Raw genomic sequence first — 17,745 nt, forward strand, 5'->3', positions numbered from 1 at the left:
CACCTATATAAAAAATAGAAAATTCGACCATTTAATATAGCGATTTTCAATCCGGATTACTCGAGAATTTGGAAAAGTTTCCGAAAAAAATACAGCCTTTTGTGAAAATTAGTAAAAATATTATTTTAATTAAGCTTTTTATGCGACATTTTAATAAAATAATGAAGTAGGTATTCAAAATATAGCCAAATAAGATATTTCAGTTTATTTAAAAAAAAAAAAGTACATTTTTTTAACTCTTTCGAGTTCACATCAAATATCGAGTACAAAAATCATGTCCACCTAAAACAATTAATAATCACTGCATAGGTTAATGTATGTTTGGGTGAAATGTAAATGTATATTATTTGTGTGAATTGTAAATTTAAAAAATTAAATATGTGACTGTACCTACCTACACTTTTAATAGGTACCTTAGGTACGTATTACATTTCGCCGTAGCACGGTTTACCGGAAAGAGATTCCCCTGTAGCATAGCATTGCAGGCAATACTGCAGCAATTTTATTAAATTCGATAATTATAAAGAACAGTAATTTGATATTTATTGGGATCAAATGTTGGGTAATAACGCCGTCATTATAATCAGATATTTGATATGTACGACTTGATTCGAGAACCTTATCTAAATTTTATATAAATTATACTGTATGATTGTATTTCTAATTTATTTCTTCTGTCTTTCCCTTGTATTCCGGTGATTTTATTACGTATTTTTAAGTGGTTTATTAAGGAAAGGAATTGATTTCAATATTATACAGCCATGTATTTCCGATACAACATCTCACGATGACCTCTGTTACGGCTAACTGTACCTACCCGTAAAAATTTCCGAACACGCTATTTTCTTGCTTATATTTTAATAGTAATAATGTTATTGATAATATTTGCCCAAATCCCGAAAGATGACGTATTTTCGCCATTGTTCAACTCTCCTTGTATACGTTAGTAGGGTTTAGGACGATTTGGCACCGGGACAACTGGACGCCACGCAATTCGAAATTAAATAAACGTTAGGTACTTTTAAAAAAAAATATAATATTATTATTTATATTTAAATTATTATATAATGATTTAATAGTTGGTGAGAATTTAAATATGCACACGTAAATAATGATTTAATCGTGCATATGTTTAAGTTCCAACGAAAAAAGAGTTTTATTATTTTATATAATGACTTAGGCATGGTAATTCACAATCGGCAATAAAAAAACATTATGCTAAGAGTAAACTGAATTAAAACTAGTAGATAGAAACTAATTAAAATTCCTCGTCTACTTTCTGTATGGGTTTTTTATGATAGTGCGGCGTCCAATTGTCCTGGCGTCCAGTTGTCCCATTCCCCCGTAAGTATGCTGTCTGAGCGCGACCTTAGTCCTATAAAGTATTGATAAGTGAAATTATATTCATCCAATAACAAGCAGTAGGCAATAAAGTCGGAAAGTACTTTCGAAAGATATTTCGAGAAATATGAAAATATTACAACCGGGGCGACGATTGTAACAAAAAGAATCTCAATTAAGTTGGTTATCGCTTGACATAACAAAGAAAACGTATAATCTGATTAAATTCTTTCAATAACTTATCTCCAGTAATCCAACATGGATAGACGCTGAATGGACGGGGATAAATCTGAAAAATAATTGCAAAATCGAACCTTACATTTTCTATATTAAATTTCAGATGCGATTATATTGAATAGCGACTGAAGAAATATTGACATCGAACAATGGACTAGACAATTTTTATTACAATATTTCACATTCAGATATTAATAGAACCTTACTATTATGGATTACCTATTTTTATTTATTGCCCTCCCAACTGGCATCACCAATGCAGGTTAGAGGTTACCGTGGGAGAACAAACAACAGATGCAGATTGTAGAGGCATATCAAAAAATGAAGATGATGATCATGAAAAAATTGAAATATAAATCATTTTATTCTGTTGGTTTCCAGGAAGGAGTAGCGGATCCTCCGAGTGTATCTTCAATATCTAGGCTATTACGAGGAGGAGGGAGGACTGACCCTGAAGGGAAAAAAGACTATACTATTGATAGAATTCTAGGAGGTAAGTGTTTTCTTCTATATCTACTGTTATTGTAAAAATGATAGATATTTTATTGTTGGTATAATATTTCAGACAATGCACGTAAGAGTAAATCTAATATATTAGAATCACTGATAGACAAGAATATAAAGTTTTATTAATGTATTAATGTCTATGTGAACAACAAAAAACGAATACAATTGGCGACAAATCTTCGGTTAACAGCCGAGCGCATTGAAATCGTGGTAAATGTGAAAAGATTTGACAAAACTTAGTACACACAAATACTACGTTTATGAGGTGGTTACGAGGTGATGGTGAATTACTTTAATAGTCGACCGACCAACCGCGTAAATCACTCGATGCTCGCGCCGTTATGATTTTTTTTTAAACACAAAAACAGACGTCACCGGTTGATAATTAAATTTAGTATATGGGTAATAGCGACTTAGTAGAAATTGATGGGATAGAGAATTTAGACAGTTGTCATATTACATTGACGACGACGATGATGATGCCGAAGATTATCAAAATGAAAAGCAAAACAAAAATCACTTCTATTGCGTGTACTTGACTTATTAAGTATACAAATTATTTTATTGGTATATCACGCTGCATGATAATATTATATGTACTTACGCTTATTATTTATTTACATATATTATCACAATATATATTTGCTTTTGTGTGTTTTTGAATGCGTCAAGTTTATTTTGATTTTAAATGTAGGTATTATTTGAATACTAGCTGTAATAATAAGTAGATATACGAAAAAAACACTAAATACATGGAACTAACAATTATTATAAAAATGAAAATTGATATGTGACTGCCTACTTAAATAGTACACTAAGATTACATTTTGAAGTTATAATTCTTTAGGCGCATTTAGAAAATCAGATCAGAGTGTATTTTTGGCGTGTGACATGTAATACATAATTTATTTTTTCACACGAAAAAAATCGCACTCGATTGGATTCGAACCACGATTAGGTTATCAGCCGAACCCACTGCCTTTACGCCACAGTATGATAATGCAATCGTGACGATTAAACAGTATAATATTATACTTAGTTTAGAATTGTTTCGTTACCTAAGCAGCGAATTTATTATTATATGTACGAAGAATTGTTCCGTTGCCTAGGAAACAAATTTATTATTGTTGGCCAAAATAAAATAAAAACAACGAGAAATAATTATATAATTTATTTAGTGATATAAGTTAAAATGTCTAGAAATAAACCAGCGGCACTCCAATAAGCGGTCCTCCTTTATAATAGTTTTTTTATTGATATGGGGCTATTAAAACGTCAATTATATCGTATATCATACTTTATTATTTGACAGATCTGAAACATAACGTCTCGCGCAATGATGTGATCATAGCCGACCATAGTGATCATAGAATAATGAGTATGGATTATTTTGCTTGGTGAAAAATATTCTTTCGCGTTGTGAATTGTACCTACTCTTTTTTATACGTGATTAGCTGTCAAAACTAAGCTTAATATTGTGATGGGTACGTTACTTTTGTTTGGTATTACATATTTAGTTTATGTGAAAACTATTTTCTGTTTGAATATTTTTGGTTGATGTGAATTTTGACTAACGCGGTGTGCAATTATTTTACTTTGTTACGCCAAAGAAGTATAACTTCTAACGCGCGTACATAAATACACACACCGATTTTTTTTTTGTACATTATGGAACAATGGGTAAAGAAAAATAATTTAAATTTTAAATACCTACTCACCACTAAGTAAACGTCACTTTTTTTATTCCACGTTATTATTATTCCTGTTGTATTTTGACTGTTTTCTGTTTGTAAGTAGTGCAAGGAATTTTGTCCCAAGTAAAATCTAATGGGAAAGTAATACGGAACATTTATTCTTGACATTGATGTAGGGCTGACCCGCCCCGTTACTTCGACCGAACTTGTTGGAAAATTGTCGTGCAAACAATCTGTCCTAGCCAACCTCTCCTTCGTTGATTTTCCATTGCGCCAGACTTGTATTAGCTTTCGCCTGACTTGGCGTGAGTGCACCGGGAAAACTTCAAGTTTTAATTAATTTTCTAAAAGTTTCTCTTAATTAAAAAAACATTTATTTTTATGTGACGATAAGAAAACGGAGTGGACGAAACCAGTTTTTTTTTTTTTTTAAACTTTCTCTGTTACAAATTCCATAGATCTGTTCTATTCTATAATACTAGACACTCACTTATCAATCAAAATATTAGACGTAGGACTAAAGTTCGAATTGCGTCATCAAGGATCATTAATTTAAAATACTTAGTTTTGAAGAATCTCAAAACTTTTAAAATTCAAAATTTTGAAAATCTTTTATTTATTAAATCATTTATGATAATATGTAGGTACTTACCTAATTATTGATTATAATTTAAGTATAGGTTTCTAGTTTTTTTCTCGTTAAATTTAATAATAATTTCATAGCATGGAAAATGCTTAAAGACGAAATCTGGGTCGTTCCTATATTATGGATTAATACAGAATTATAGTAATTTAGAACATAAATTTAATACTTTTAATAAATTCTCTATTTTGTACAATCATTTTGGTATTTTTGATGAAATTAGAATATTTAAAATAATTTATAATAAATTTATAAACGTTACTGCCACCTACCGATAATGTTTTTGGTTTTAGCGAAATTGATGTAGGAGAACGCAAATTTTTAACTACCTTTTCTCTTATATTATGTAAAATTATTGGATTGTTTTGACATAATCTCTGAATAGAATGTAAAATATAAAAACACTGTCTTGAAACTTGGCAGGGCGGTATTATAGTATAATATAAGTACCTATAAGTACTTATTTTTATTAGAATTCTTACTTTTAACACCAACAGAATATACACGTTTTACATATTAGAATAGTACATTATGTGTATTTATTTACTCAAAATATTTCAAAACACTTCCTTACCAAGTCATGGAGTTATCAGTATAGATATATAAACCAGAAAAACTCTCATAAATCTATATTTCACACAATGAAGAAAAATACATACTTTATGTAAATTTATCCTTCCGGTAACCTTTGCGCTGTATGAATGGTTGTGATCACTATTATTATGTAAACATATTTATAAAATCTTTTCGGTGTTTTTATTATTCATTTATCACGCCTATAGTAACTAAATTATGCTATCTTCTTTTATGGCGTTAACTATCAATTCTTAAAGGAATGCATAGTATTAATTAAAATAAACCTCAATATATACTAAGTGGCAGTAGCGAAGGATGGAGGTAGGGTGTTAAGATCCACCATAAATAGTGCAACTTTGTTAATCGTATTTATTTGTATTGAACTAAGACTACAATTTACAGATAGTGTTAGTTAGTTTTAAAAATACAATTAAATCTTGCCTAAACCCCACCATAATAGTTTTTGTATATTTCGGGTGATATGATTTAATTGTGGACACTTTTCATTCATACTTATTTGTTTTTGTTGGATTAAGAATACATATTATATATATTGTTGGTACTTATTTTAAAAATTCTTTAACCCCCGTTTTAACCAAACTATATTAGATAAAAAATATTATTTTATATAGAAAATATCAAAAGCTATGTAATATTTAATTGTGTTTAATATTTTTTGACAATTATGTAAATTATGGCTTAGCTTTCGCTGGGTTTAATTGAATTTTAAAAACTAACCAACACCATCTGTAAATTGTAGTCTTATTTCAATGAAAACAATCACATATGACTGACAAAGTTTAATGTACACTATTTATGGCGGATCTAAACAGCCTACCTCCACCCTTCGCCACTGCCTAGTGGGTAATTGTTCCGTTTATTTTAATATCAGTCTAGACCGGTTTCATACGCTTCAAAGGTACACTGTCAATTGAAACATTTATCAATGTCAACCAGTGGCAAAGAGCGTCTGTTGAAGAGAGGTAGGATATGAATAACCGAAAAAAGTGCTCGGACAGTCATACTTAAGGCGGTTGAAATTGAATTTTGTTTCATGAGTAGTTTACTAATAAAAAATACCAGCAGTGATATAAAACCTGGACCCATTACTTAATGCTAAAAATAAATATTTACCTATGTAAACTAAACCAAACTGAGTGAAAGCTTCTCGATAAACGCTTTACTTTTAATTTTACTTAATAATTATTTTTTTTCTACCAATCACTCATTACAGTCATTTAGGTAGGTAATAAATTCTGCAAGCTAAATGATTTCTTTACATTTCATAAATTTTTGCTATCGTGTCGTATCCATGATTCCTTATTAATTAAGATTTAATTTTATTAAGGCTCCAAATAATCAACTAATGACGGAAAACGCTCTTACCTAGTGGCGATTTTGCGTACGTTAACACCCGAGATGGTGTTGGATTGGAGGCTCCCTCACGAACATTTTACCTTTACAATAAATGAGTCGCCTAGAGTCATAACTCACATTTTGCAATGTTGTAATTTTTGAGTTAAATAAGTGATTCTAAAGGCATTATTCTATATAAAAAAAGATAGTTGGCTATCAAATGTCACTTTAAACCATGTGAAAACTGTTGACAAAATTGAATGTTGGTGTCATAATTCACATTTTTTAATAAATAATGTGAGTTCTGTCATCAAGGCCTTTCTAACCAATCAGGGAGCTCCATCTCTCATAGTATGCTGTGTGAGTATTATATATACTTGGGAGTATTATATATATTTAAAAAAAATAATGTTAATCGACTTATTCACTCATTAATAATATTCAAGGGAGTTAAATTACTTTTCTTCTAATTACAAAAAAAGTGCTCTGGTAATTTTCTTGGTCGACTAGATAGACATTTGAAACTTTTAGAATATATCAGAACACGATGACAATGCATTCTTTTATTACTTTTAGCCATATTTGCAGATCTCAAGCAGAATTGAATTCATTTTCATTTTATTCTGATTTGTATGGAAAGTTATTTCGGAAGAAATTCGTAAAAAAGTAAAATACTATTAATGGTTGCTAAGGGGGTCCTAGCAACTAAATTATTGATATATACGTGCGTTACTATGGAAATCAATACGACATTTCAGTATTCTATATTTATTCAATATTTCTATCAAGTACAAAAAAAGTATTTATTAATATATAACATTGTTAAGTTTATATGATTCAATTTAAAAACGTTGTATATAAAAAGTTCTTGTTGTCTTGTAAGTAATTATTTATTATTATTATCGATTAAGTATCTCAAAACTAGATTTTTAGAATATGTGAGTTATGACTCTAGGCAACTCAAAATTGGTTACTAAAATATAGCAATAGTTATGTTGTAAAGATAAAAACAAATTACTCTCAGTGTAAAATATGGCATGTTTAGAGATTTTAATACTCTCTACGAAGCGACCACCTCATTTGCGCCATGGAAAGTCAAAAGTTTTCTTACCTAATATTATTGAAAAATATGTTTAACTCACCCCTTTTTCGATAATATACAGATGCCAGAGAGGTGAGAAGGCTCGGTCCTGTGTTGATCCCTCGACGTTATTTCAGGGATGCTTCGTTATCAGGCAACCCTCGTAGCCCAATAAGACAATAGAGACGGCAGACTTAATGTTTTGTTTTCCGCTCAATAGAAATTTGCGTTTAAATTTTGGCGAACATAATTTTATTCTAGCAATTAACGCTGCCTTAATGGCACGTTTTAACAACTTTACACTTTGTTACTTAAATCCAATCAACGGATTATGGGCACCTTTCTAATAATAAATAACGCATATCTTATCTTAGTTTAATGCTCGTACAATATTAAATGGGGGGGTATCAATGCAACAAATCCAAGAAAATTATGTCAAACTGCTTCCGTGCAAACCCAAAAAATAGATTTCCTCGTTTCTGCAACACCAATTTTTTGAGGTGAAATCATCACTCAATAATTTTACTGACACATGCCGACGCGCACACAGGAAAATGGTTTGTGAGGGTGTCCAATTCGAAAAAAAATCTATAATAATGTATTATTGATTTTTATGGCGGCGGGAGAGGTTGTTAACAAAATCTAGCAGACACAACTAACTTCACATTTAACCGGCCTAATACTTAAAGCTTCTTGACACTGCAACCTCAGAACCCTCGTACTTTTCCTGGAACATTCCCCATACCCAAACACTCCGACTTTTGAGTCTAACGATGAACACCTGGTTGGCAGCTAGGTGTAACTACGTGTGCTCACCTACAAGATATATAGTATATTAGGTACGTTAGTGTCCTTTTGTATCGTCCGCGCTGTTTTGTCTTTTCAATATACCGCATCAGAATATTAAAGCAAACATTAGAATCATTAGATTCTCCAGTGGCCACAGGCTTTGCGTGTCGTAGAATGCCAAAAGGAGTGGGATCAACCTGTTGAGAAGGCCGTTCGACAGCTAAATCATCCGGGTCACGATTTTCAGCCACGAGTTTCTGATGAAGTGGAAAAAGAATTAATCTTCCATTTACTGATATATTTTTTTTTTCGATTTCTGGGAGGAGGGGTCTCCTTTAACCGTCTCTTTAACCGTCTTAATTTTCCATAATAATCGTACATGTCAGCATATCTGTCAAATGTATCAAGAGTCATCGTAAGCATGATGGCATCAGACAAGAAAGCCATTAATCAATTTTATGGTTTCAAGTATTACAACAGAAAAATACGAAACTTGCAATTTGAGACATTTTTTTTGTTGATAATTACACTTTTTCACTTTAAAGTGTCTTTATGGATTGTGAATAAGATTTTCCATATTTAAGTGAATGGCAGCGGTTGATCGTTATTCAAATTATGTGTAATAATATGCGATAGCCGAGCGGTAAACTTTCGGCTTATAAATTCGTGGGTCTCGTAGAAGTATGGACCGGAATGGAGCCTGACTTCAACCCTCATCCATTGAATTCAAGCCAACGTGTTTTATCAATTAAGCCATCCGTCTCATACCTACGACGAAATTAACTAATAGCAATTTAACTTAAGTGCTACCAAAATTCGTTAATATTGGCGACCAGCTTTATGGTTTGAACATATTATATAATTTTGAAAAACACTTTCTGAGAAAATATATTATAACCAATAGAAAAAATCTTCTTGAAAAAAGTAAGCCACCCTGGCAGGGAATCGAACCCTGCATGTCTTGGGTTTACGCCCCCGTCCATGCATTACTTCTATACTATAAGGCGACGTACTAATTGCGACAAATTTTAACTATTGGCCTTATTAATACCCACTCATCAGCGCTCTTCTAAATCAAGCTACTTTGGCAATCGGTTTTTGTTTATTTAATCAAAGTAGATACCTATTACATCAATTACTAACCGACGTCGTGGATTTCTCCAATATTTTTTATGATGTAACTTACTTGAACTTGCTAATAATTTATAATTAACTATTTCTTTTATTCAACGAACAATTCACAAGATTTTAAGAATGTACCATTCTAAATATTGAACATACATAATTTTGAAAAACACTTTCTGAGAAAATATATTATAACCTATAGAAAAATGGTTTGAATTAAGCAGTTTTCAAATTATGTTTATTTGATTACGAATGCTACAATATTTATAGTAAAGATTGAATTTAAATCCTTTTATGAATATAAAACTTTCAATTATCTTTTTTCAACGTATTTTAAAACAATTTATTTTATATTATCATTGAACTATATATACTTATAAGTATACTTAACTACTAATTAATTTAAATGATAATTATTGTTATTAAATTTATTTTCTCTTTGTTCTGTAAAATATAAATTATTCTAAGCTGTAGGCTTCTCATTAAACTTCACTTATGAGCTTATACTCTACCGCTAATCCACGACGTAATTTTATGATAAGAATTTAAATTTGGATGATATTAAATGAATATAAGAAAATGGCTTATAATATCGGGGAGGACGTGGGAAGTCAAAACAATGATTTTACGGGGGCGGCTCAGGGTGCTTTAGCACACCCTGTCTCAAATCGATTTATTCTATTTTTAGAAAACATATTCTGTAATGATAATAAATAATACTATGTGAAATGCTTATACGTACTAAATATTATTATCTACTTAACAAACATGTCTGATTATATTATTAGTAAGTATATTTATTTATCTTACTTTGGTGGTATTAAAGATTTCAATAAATTAAATTATATGTAATAAATTGGGGTTCGGATATGTGTACATCCAATTCCGATTTAGAGATAATGGGATTAGTGGCAACAGTAGTGACAATATGACAATTCATAGAAGAAGAAAAAACTGTGTAAATAAAAATATGAAAGTGAATCATAATTAATTACAAATAATGCAAATAATGTGTCGCTATTATGATCTAGCAGGTATAATGTTAATCAGTTATGTACCTATATATGTATTTATAGTTTTATCGATTTCGCATTATTTGTAGATAAATGAGGCAAATTTGAAAAAGTTTATGCATCTAATTTTTTTCATCTACAATTAGAAAATTTATGAATTGATGAATTTCACTGATTAATTGCGGGTTTAACGATAATCTTTTCTATATGTACATATTTAGTATACAAAAATACTTTACGGTATTGTATAAACATCGTAGTATAAAAGATAATCACGGGATCCCAATATTATTAATCCCGGTATTTTATAATCGGGATTGTAACCCTTATTAGGTGTTAAAAAGAAGAAAATTTTTATTTAATCTACAATGGCCATAATTATTACCAATAGTTACTTTACTGACTTTGGCAGTGATTGTTGATTAGCCATTTTCTCAACCAATTGCTTCCAAGCAGATAATATTATTACAAGTATTTATTGAATAAAAAAAATCTCTTACCTAAATGACACATCTGTGAAGATCAAACTCGCAAACATTTTAACGCCTGCTCCGTGGTGGTTGCTATAAACTAAATGTATCTATAATAAATCGATTGGTGCGTCTATTATTTGTGTTCTGATTTCTTCCTGATTTCTTCGATATTAAATTTACGTAAGTTATTTAATTATTTTGGTGGTGTTGACTTTACTGTCAAATATTAGTGAAAACTCAGTAGGTATATCCTTAATTGTTGTTTATTTAATGGACACACTTTCATAACATATCAGCACATGTTTCATTAACTTAGTAATTTATTATCATTATTAGTTATGAACTGCATAAGAAAACAACCGGAAAACTTAAAGTATCTATATTAAATCCAGAAAACTGCACTTACTTGCAGGCTGCAGGCACTTTACGAGTACCTACGTAGGCGTAGCATAACAAACGATCATTAAAGACAAAATTTAAACAAATTCCGTAGAACAACTTTCTGGCTGAAAAGTATAAAGAGAATATATCGGTTAAAACAAAATGACATTACCTAGTTAGACTAGTTTCCTCTAAGGACAATGTGGCGCCGATGATAATCAACCATCGAAAATAATTGAAGGTAAAAAACCGGAACCAAACCTTGCTACGTACTTTAAGAACCCCTAATTATTTTGAAACCATTGATAACGAACCCTTTAAAAATGAATGGGTTCCAAATTTAAAAAAAAAATAAGTTAAAATCTATAAAATTTAATTTTATCATTTTTGGGCATAGTTCACCGGAGCCGGTTATGAAACTAATTTGCATTTTAACGTAACGTTTTACAAAAGGTTTTTATATTATTGAATACTTACAAATTGTGGTGTGCATATGTCCATCCTGGTATGAAAATCATGAAAAAATAGTATATATTCCAACATTTATTATATAAATTTAAATTAAGTATATACTTATAATTTAGCATTATACTATATATAAGTATTAATAGGTAGTTGGGAATGCATAGGTGTATGTATATTGTTTTTCTTTTTAAAGCGAAATCGAACCATGGAATCGCGATGTAATTTTTTGTATTTGATTTAAAAGAACCCGATATTTTCTCCGAGAACCGAACCTTTACGAAATTGAGTTCCATCAGGTCTGCTATGGTTGCCCTTCCTAATATAGCTATATACCTAATATAGTTTAGTATGCAAACGGCGTGAAGCGATAAAAATGCCCAAGAACCGTCATTATATTGTAATATAAACAGAAACACAAGAAAATTTATAGTTTGTAGCACACACTTGATTGTTGATTATTTAGTTTTCAACATTTACGTATTATTAGTTTTTACAAAGTTTTATTACTATGTATATTTTGTTAGATGATTAATGGTGTTTTTTCTAAAGATTCTACATTTTTATTTAGAAACCAACCGTTTTTGCTCCATTTATATTTCTTTAGTTGTAAAAAAATATGTATTTTTTGTCAAAAATCATAATATTACAAAAACAAAACCCTGTGATTCTAGAATTGCGAGCCCTAATACGTATGTGGGTAGACATTATAGTCATTATGAGCTCTTTCGTTCACAAAATCTTTTGTGGGACTCCTATAAAACTTTTATTTCCTAATGCTCCATCTGGAAACGTTATGAATTGTTTTTATGTTGCAGAAGAAGAAATTAAAATTCCTGGCACAAAAATACAGTAGCGGTGCGCGACTTTTGCGATCAAATCTAATTTATTATTATGGTGTATTAAAAAAATAAAGAATGATAAATTTAAATTCTTCAACTTTAGAAGTAGGTAACATGTTTAGTTGACACTCGTATTATGAGAAAACTCCCTATCTGCGATGACGTATTTGGGATGGGATGGTCATTTAAAAAAAAAATACGTATTTTTTACAAATATTTCTTATAGTCTGAAAAATTTACTCTTTCTGATTCCTTACTCCCCGTATAAGATTAGTTTCTTCAAAGATTTTTTTTTTAATATTTAAACAAGTAAAAAAATATTGTGGATTTTCATACTTATAAGTAAATTATAAATTTAATAAAATTTCACTACCCTGGATTACGGCAACACTGGCCTCCTAATCAACAAAAAACATCCCAAATGATGTATCTACGATGGATTAATTATTATTGGTTAGCCAGTTAAAGTTCTAAATGTATTCTAATAATGTAATACCTACGATGGAGTCAGTGTTGCTAACTGTCATTCATAAAAATATGACAGGAAATATAATTATATGGCAGGATGGCAGGAAAAAAAGTATCTAGAGACTAGAATTTCAAAAAAATATGTTATACCTAATCAATTACACTGTTTTTACAAGAAGAATTTTCACTAAAAAAATAAATTATAAAATTAAAAATCAATCTGTGTAAGAAATTTAGTCATCATTTGGTATGTAACATTTATTTATATAGCATATAAAATGTGCAAAAGACCAGAATGTTGATTTTATAAGTATACTATTCTGGCATTATTATAGAACATTTTACAAGAAAAACGCCGTGCTGGAAAAAAGTTGGCAACGCTGGATGGAGTACGCGTGTTTTCCTCTGAAGTCATATGGGATGCAGATTCGAATCCCGCGTCTGTCAAAATTTACAAGTGAGAGAAAAGTGACTTCGAGAGTATGCCTAAAGCGTCAATTACATTGAGCTACTTTACGAGCTGTTTGTTGGCGAATTTAATAGCGGGCGATTCAGCTACTGCGATTATGATGATGACACACAAAACTTTCCATTCGCTGAGAAGCCACAAGCCAGCGACTATTTTGACAGAACGTAGTTCGTTCTTTTACCGGGAGGTTGCTACTGCGCAGACGCAGTAGGCCCACACGCCGGCGTGTAGCGTGTAAAGTTGACCGGCTTTCAACTTTTCTCGGTAGAGTGTTTACAATCTGCTTGTTAGCTTGTTCGATGATTATACTGGGCGACTTTACAGGCAGATTGTAAAATCGCCTACAAACAGCTCGTAAAGTAACTCAATGTAATTGAGTATGATAATTGATAACTTAACGATGTAATTGATAACTTAACAAACATTCTATCGCTCTGTAGGGGCCCATATATTTCGCTTAGGAGAAAATTTTTATCCAATTTATCTTACGTTGTTATTTAATAAAATTGTAATCGTACCTGTTAATTCAATTCAGTATTGGTTTACGATTTCTTTTTACTTGTAAGCTTTTTATTCTTACGATTTTTAGTGTTAATAAGTTTGTTTTTTTAATTATAAAATTCTATATCCTCTTCCCTGGTGTTGGGTCGGGTATGTTGCCAGGCTGTCTAGCTCGGCTGCGCGCGGCCAGGAATGCACCAAGTAATTACCACACCGTCAGAACACACCGCTCAAGACATATTATAATATTATTATGTATGTTTTATAGCTATATTCACCAAAAGTGTTATATAGTATAATAAAAATAAACTTAATCATATTTTCTGCCGCTCACTACAACGGTACACTAGTGAGGCGAGGGTCGATGGGTAGAATGAAGAGGATCTCGGTATATGTACAATATACGCATGTGATTTTTTCCATCACTATAGTAATATATACCTAGATCCATGGGTATTTGGGCTCTCTCGTTTCCACCATTTCTATTTCCATCCCCTACTATCTAAGATAAAAGCGAAGAGTTGATGGTTAAAAGGATCCAAGTACATAGGTAACTAAGTTCTTCTTTGTAAGTAATTTCAGTTTAAAAAAAATGTGATTGTAAATCCTATATAACTATTTTCAAGATTTCGTAATTAAGTTTAGTACTTACATAATAATATGAAGATTACCTATTCACACAATTTAAAAAATACATATGTACCTACGGTGTTTTTTATGTTTGGAAGAGTACACATCAGGAAAACACATTCAAATTTAAACTAGTTATTATAGCGCCTGTACACGTGCATGGATTTACTGACAGCAATAGTGCGTATTTTTATTTTCTTTGCTTATTTTAAACTATCGTGACAATAACTGTTTACACGTAAAAGTGCTAACTGTCTCTCCAATATCATTCTTCAAGAGTAAGTGAGACGCAATGTTGTCATTTTATGATACTATTTGACAGGTAGTGAAAATCGGTTAACCTAAAAATGAGTATAGTTCGTTTTTTTGCCGGAAGGTTCGCCACTATCGTTATACTGCGCAGGCGTAGATCGAAAAATTCCCTACTGTCTCATGAAAATTTAGAAGCTTCCAAACTTTTATGATTCATGCATGCAAGCTTGCAATCGCAGGATAAAACATGTTTACCCATGGAGAAGGTATTAAGTTCCTATTAAACAAGAATTCGTAAAGGAATATGAAAAATAAATGCCTGTAACTTTTCATACAGAGCATTATTTTATTTTATTATGTAGGTAACTGTGTTACAATGACTTTGGCAATTATCGCGTAATCTTCTTCGTGGATGACTCAAATACCTATACGAATGAAAAAATGTACACTGTTATATCGATTGTTAAATCCTGACATTTCGTCTAGTTTCTTATCGTTATTTTGTTTCTGAAATACACATTCAATTGCTTTCATTTTCGAGTGGAAGTATACAGTTTTATAGTCATTTTTTAACTGTTTTACTATTATGTTTGCTATCAAATACTTGTAAGAATAATGACACGTTCATTCTGCTTCTGAGCTTAATGTAGCTCGACTGAAGTATCTGACAAGAATAATTTTGGTGCTCGAGAAATTTTCATTAAATTAATTATCGATCTAATTTCTAAGTTTATAGAAAAACGAAATATATATTATGTACATCGTTTAAAATTATTACAATACTACTAGTAATAAAAATACGACTTTCGCATTTATTTCTTCAACGTTTTAAAGTAAATTTCGTATATTTAGTATAGAGTTGGATACAGTGTTGCCATTTTTTGCTATGTTGATTATAGGACAAAGGCGTAAAAACTATAGTATTTCTGTAATAAATATAGTAAGTACAGGAACATTTTTCGTCTTGAATCCTTTTAAAATTAGAGTATTTTGGCATATTTGACGCAAAATTATAGTATTTTACATTTTTCGAGGAATCAACATTATAGTATTGTATTATAATTATTATAGTAGGTACTGTTGGCAACACTGCATGGATATGAAAAAATACATCTAAACCTACGTGTCCGGAAACTTATATGCAGTTCGCCGCATCACACTTAACCGTGAAATATTATATCGGAAATATCGTCCAACATCTTTGGGTCGTATAGACTGATACAAAATTCATGTCTATATAAAACACGGTTCTTGTCGGTTTACACTTTACAGGAAGCCAGCAGCAAACAAATTTTTGAAAATAGACGATATAGGTACTGGATTATTTGTTAGGTTAGATTAGGTTTTCATTCTTGAATTTATGAATTTTGCCAAAATCAGCTATGAAAATTGAATTAATGTTCATAGTGAATCTAATACAATTGGAGACTGTATAGTATATGGTCATTTCTTTCCGATAGAAAGCCCACGACAAACTGTGCCACAGTGAAATATTTTACGAACAATTGACATGTAACTCTAAACCTAAACAGTCGATAACTAACAGTAGGTAAACATGCATTATCATTATACTATTACATTAGTAAAGTTATAAATCACGTAAATATATCATATAATATCTATGTCTATTAGAATTAAAGGATTCATATTATAATATTCTTACCTATCGTAGCTCACGTTTACGTGATACAGGTACATTGTTATTGTTGCGCTGAGGTTGCACGTGTGTGTGATCAATTTGCATGTATGCGTGCAGCGCGTGCTCTCACCCATGTCTTGCTTGACATAATATTATAGCTATAGCGTACAAGAAAGTCACTCAAGAATAAAAATCTTTAGATTTTACTAATAATGAACACCGGTTGAGCTTTAAGCTTTTCAAGGAAAGCTTTGTTCCAAACAACTAAGCAAAACCAAGCAAATTTGTTAACCGGATAATATATTTTTTTAATTAAATCAGAAACAAAGGTGAACTTTTCATAGAAAAATCTTATAATTAAGAAATTATTGAATTAGGTACTGCATTAATACGTTGCTTTATTAATAGGTATTTATTGTCAATTTATCGAAAGTGTACGGACACAATTTGAAATTCTACTGAAAATTAATTTGAAATATACTTGTATTATTAGCTCATTCTAGGGAATAACATAAATGTTAATGTTAATTTTTGGCACTGCGTAGGCAGTTTTCCGTGTCACAGTTCACCGTGAGCTGTTGTATCGGAAACAGATGGCCGTATAGCACATTGATATACGAAAATTACGCATTGTTCGTGGAGAATTTCATGACGAGCACCTAGGGATTGCAACACCGAATGAAAATACCAAGACTGGTATTTCGGTATTACCCATATAATACCGGTATTCGAAAAATAGTTGACAAGTATCTACCAATAAATATAATGTACGTAAACAAAGTAAATAATAATATTTTATAGCATGTGTCGCCAAGGACAATGAAGGGCCACAGAAGTAAACAAACATCGCGTAACCCGATAAAAAAAATACAGTCCTGTTGAGCCTTTTATGTTAATTAATACATTTTGTTTCCACTTTCATTACCGAATATATCGGTATTGCCTAATTTTTAAAACCGGTATTTCGGTATCGAAAAATACTGAGATACCGGGTTTGAAATACCAGTATTGCAATCTCTACTAGCAACTACTTGATAACCTATTTTTGAATCATTCATTTTTTTTATAAATATCTACATATAATATTATCGTATATTATACGATAATATTTTATTTCTAATTTACTTACCTAACTACACATTTTCTTCTGTTTATCGCTAGTATTTCGGTAGTGATAATAACGTATTTTATTCAGACATGACTGTTATCTCAATGCAATACGGCCATCTGTTTACAATACAACAGCTCACGGTGAACTGCATATGC

General features: G+C 30.9%; 1 protein-coding gene across 4 annotated transcripts in view; it reads left to right on the forward strand.

Annotated features, from left to right (window-relative positions):
* Window positions 1-17,745, forward strand: part of LOC147067976 (protein gooseberry-neuro-like) — a 99,826-nt gene that overhangs the window by 26,793 nt on the left and 55,288 nt on the right. For all 4 annotated transcript variants that reach the window (XM_085952397.1, XM_085952396.1, XM_085952395.1 and 1 more), the window contains one exon: window positions 1,960-2,071. In XM_085952397.1, the coding sequence (XP_085808523.1) occupies window positions 1,960-2,071 (112 nt within the window). The remainder of the gene's footprint in view (window positions 1-1,959; window positions 2,072-17,745) is intronic.

Source organism: Rhyacophila brunnea, unplaced genomic scaffold (assembly GCF_057557595.1).
Source record: "Rhyacophila brunnea isolate RB1 unplaced genomic scaffold, BYU_Rbru_1.0 scaffold_3, whole genome shotgun sequence".
Classification (NCBI taxonomy): Eukaryota; Metazoa; Arthropoda; class Insecta; order Trichoptera; family Rhyacophilidae; genus Rhyacophila; species Rhyacophila brunnea.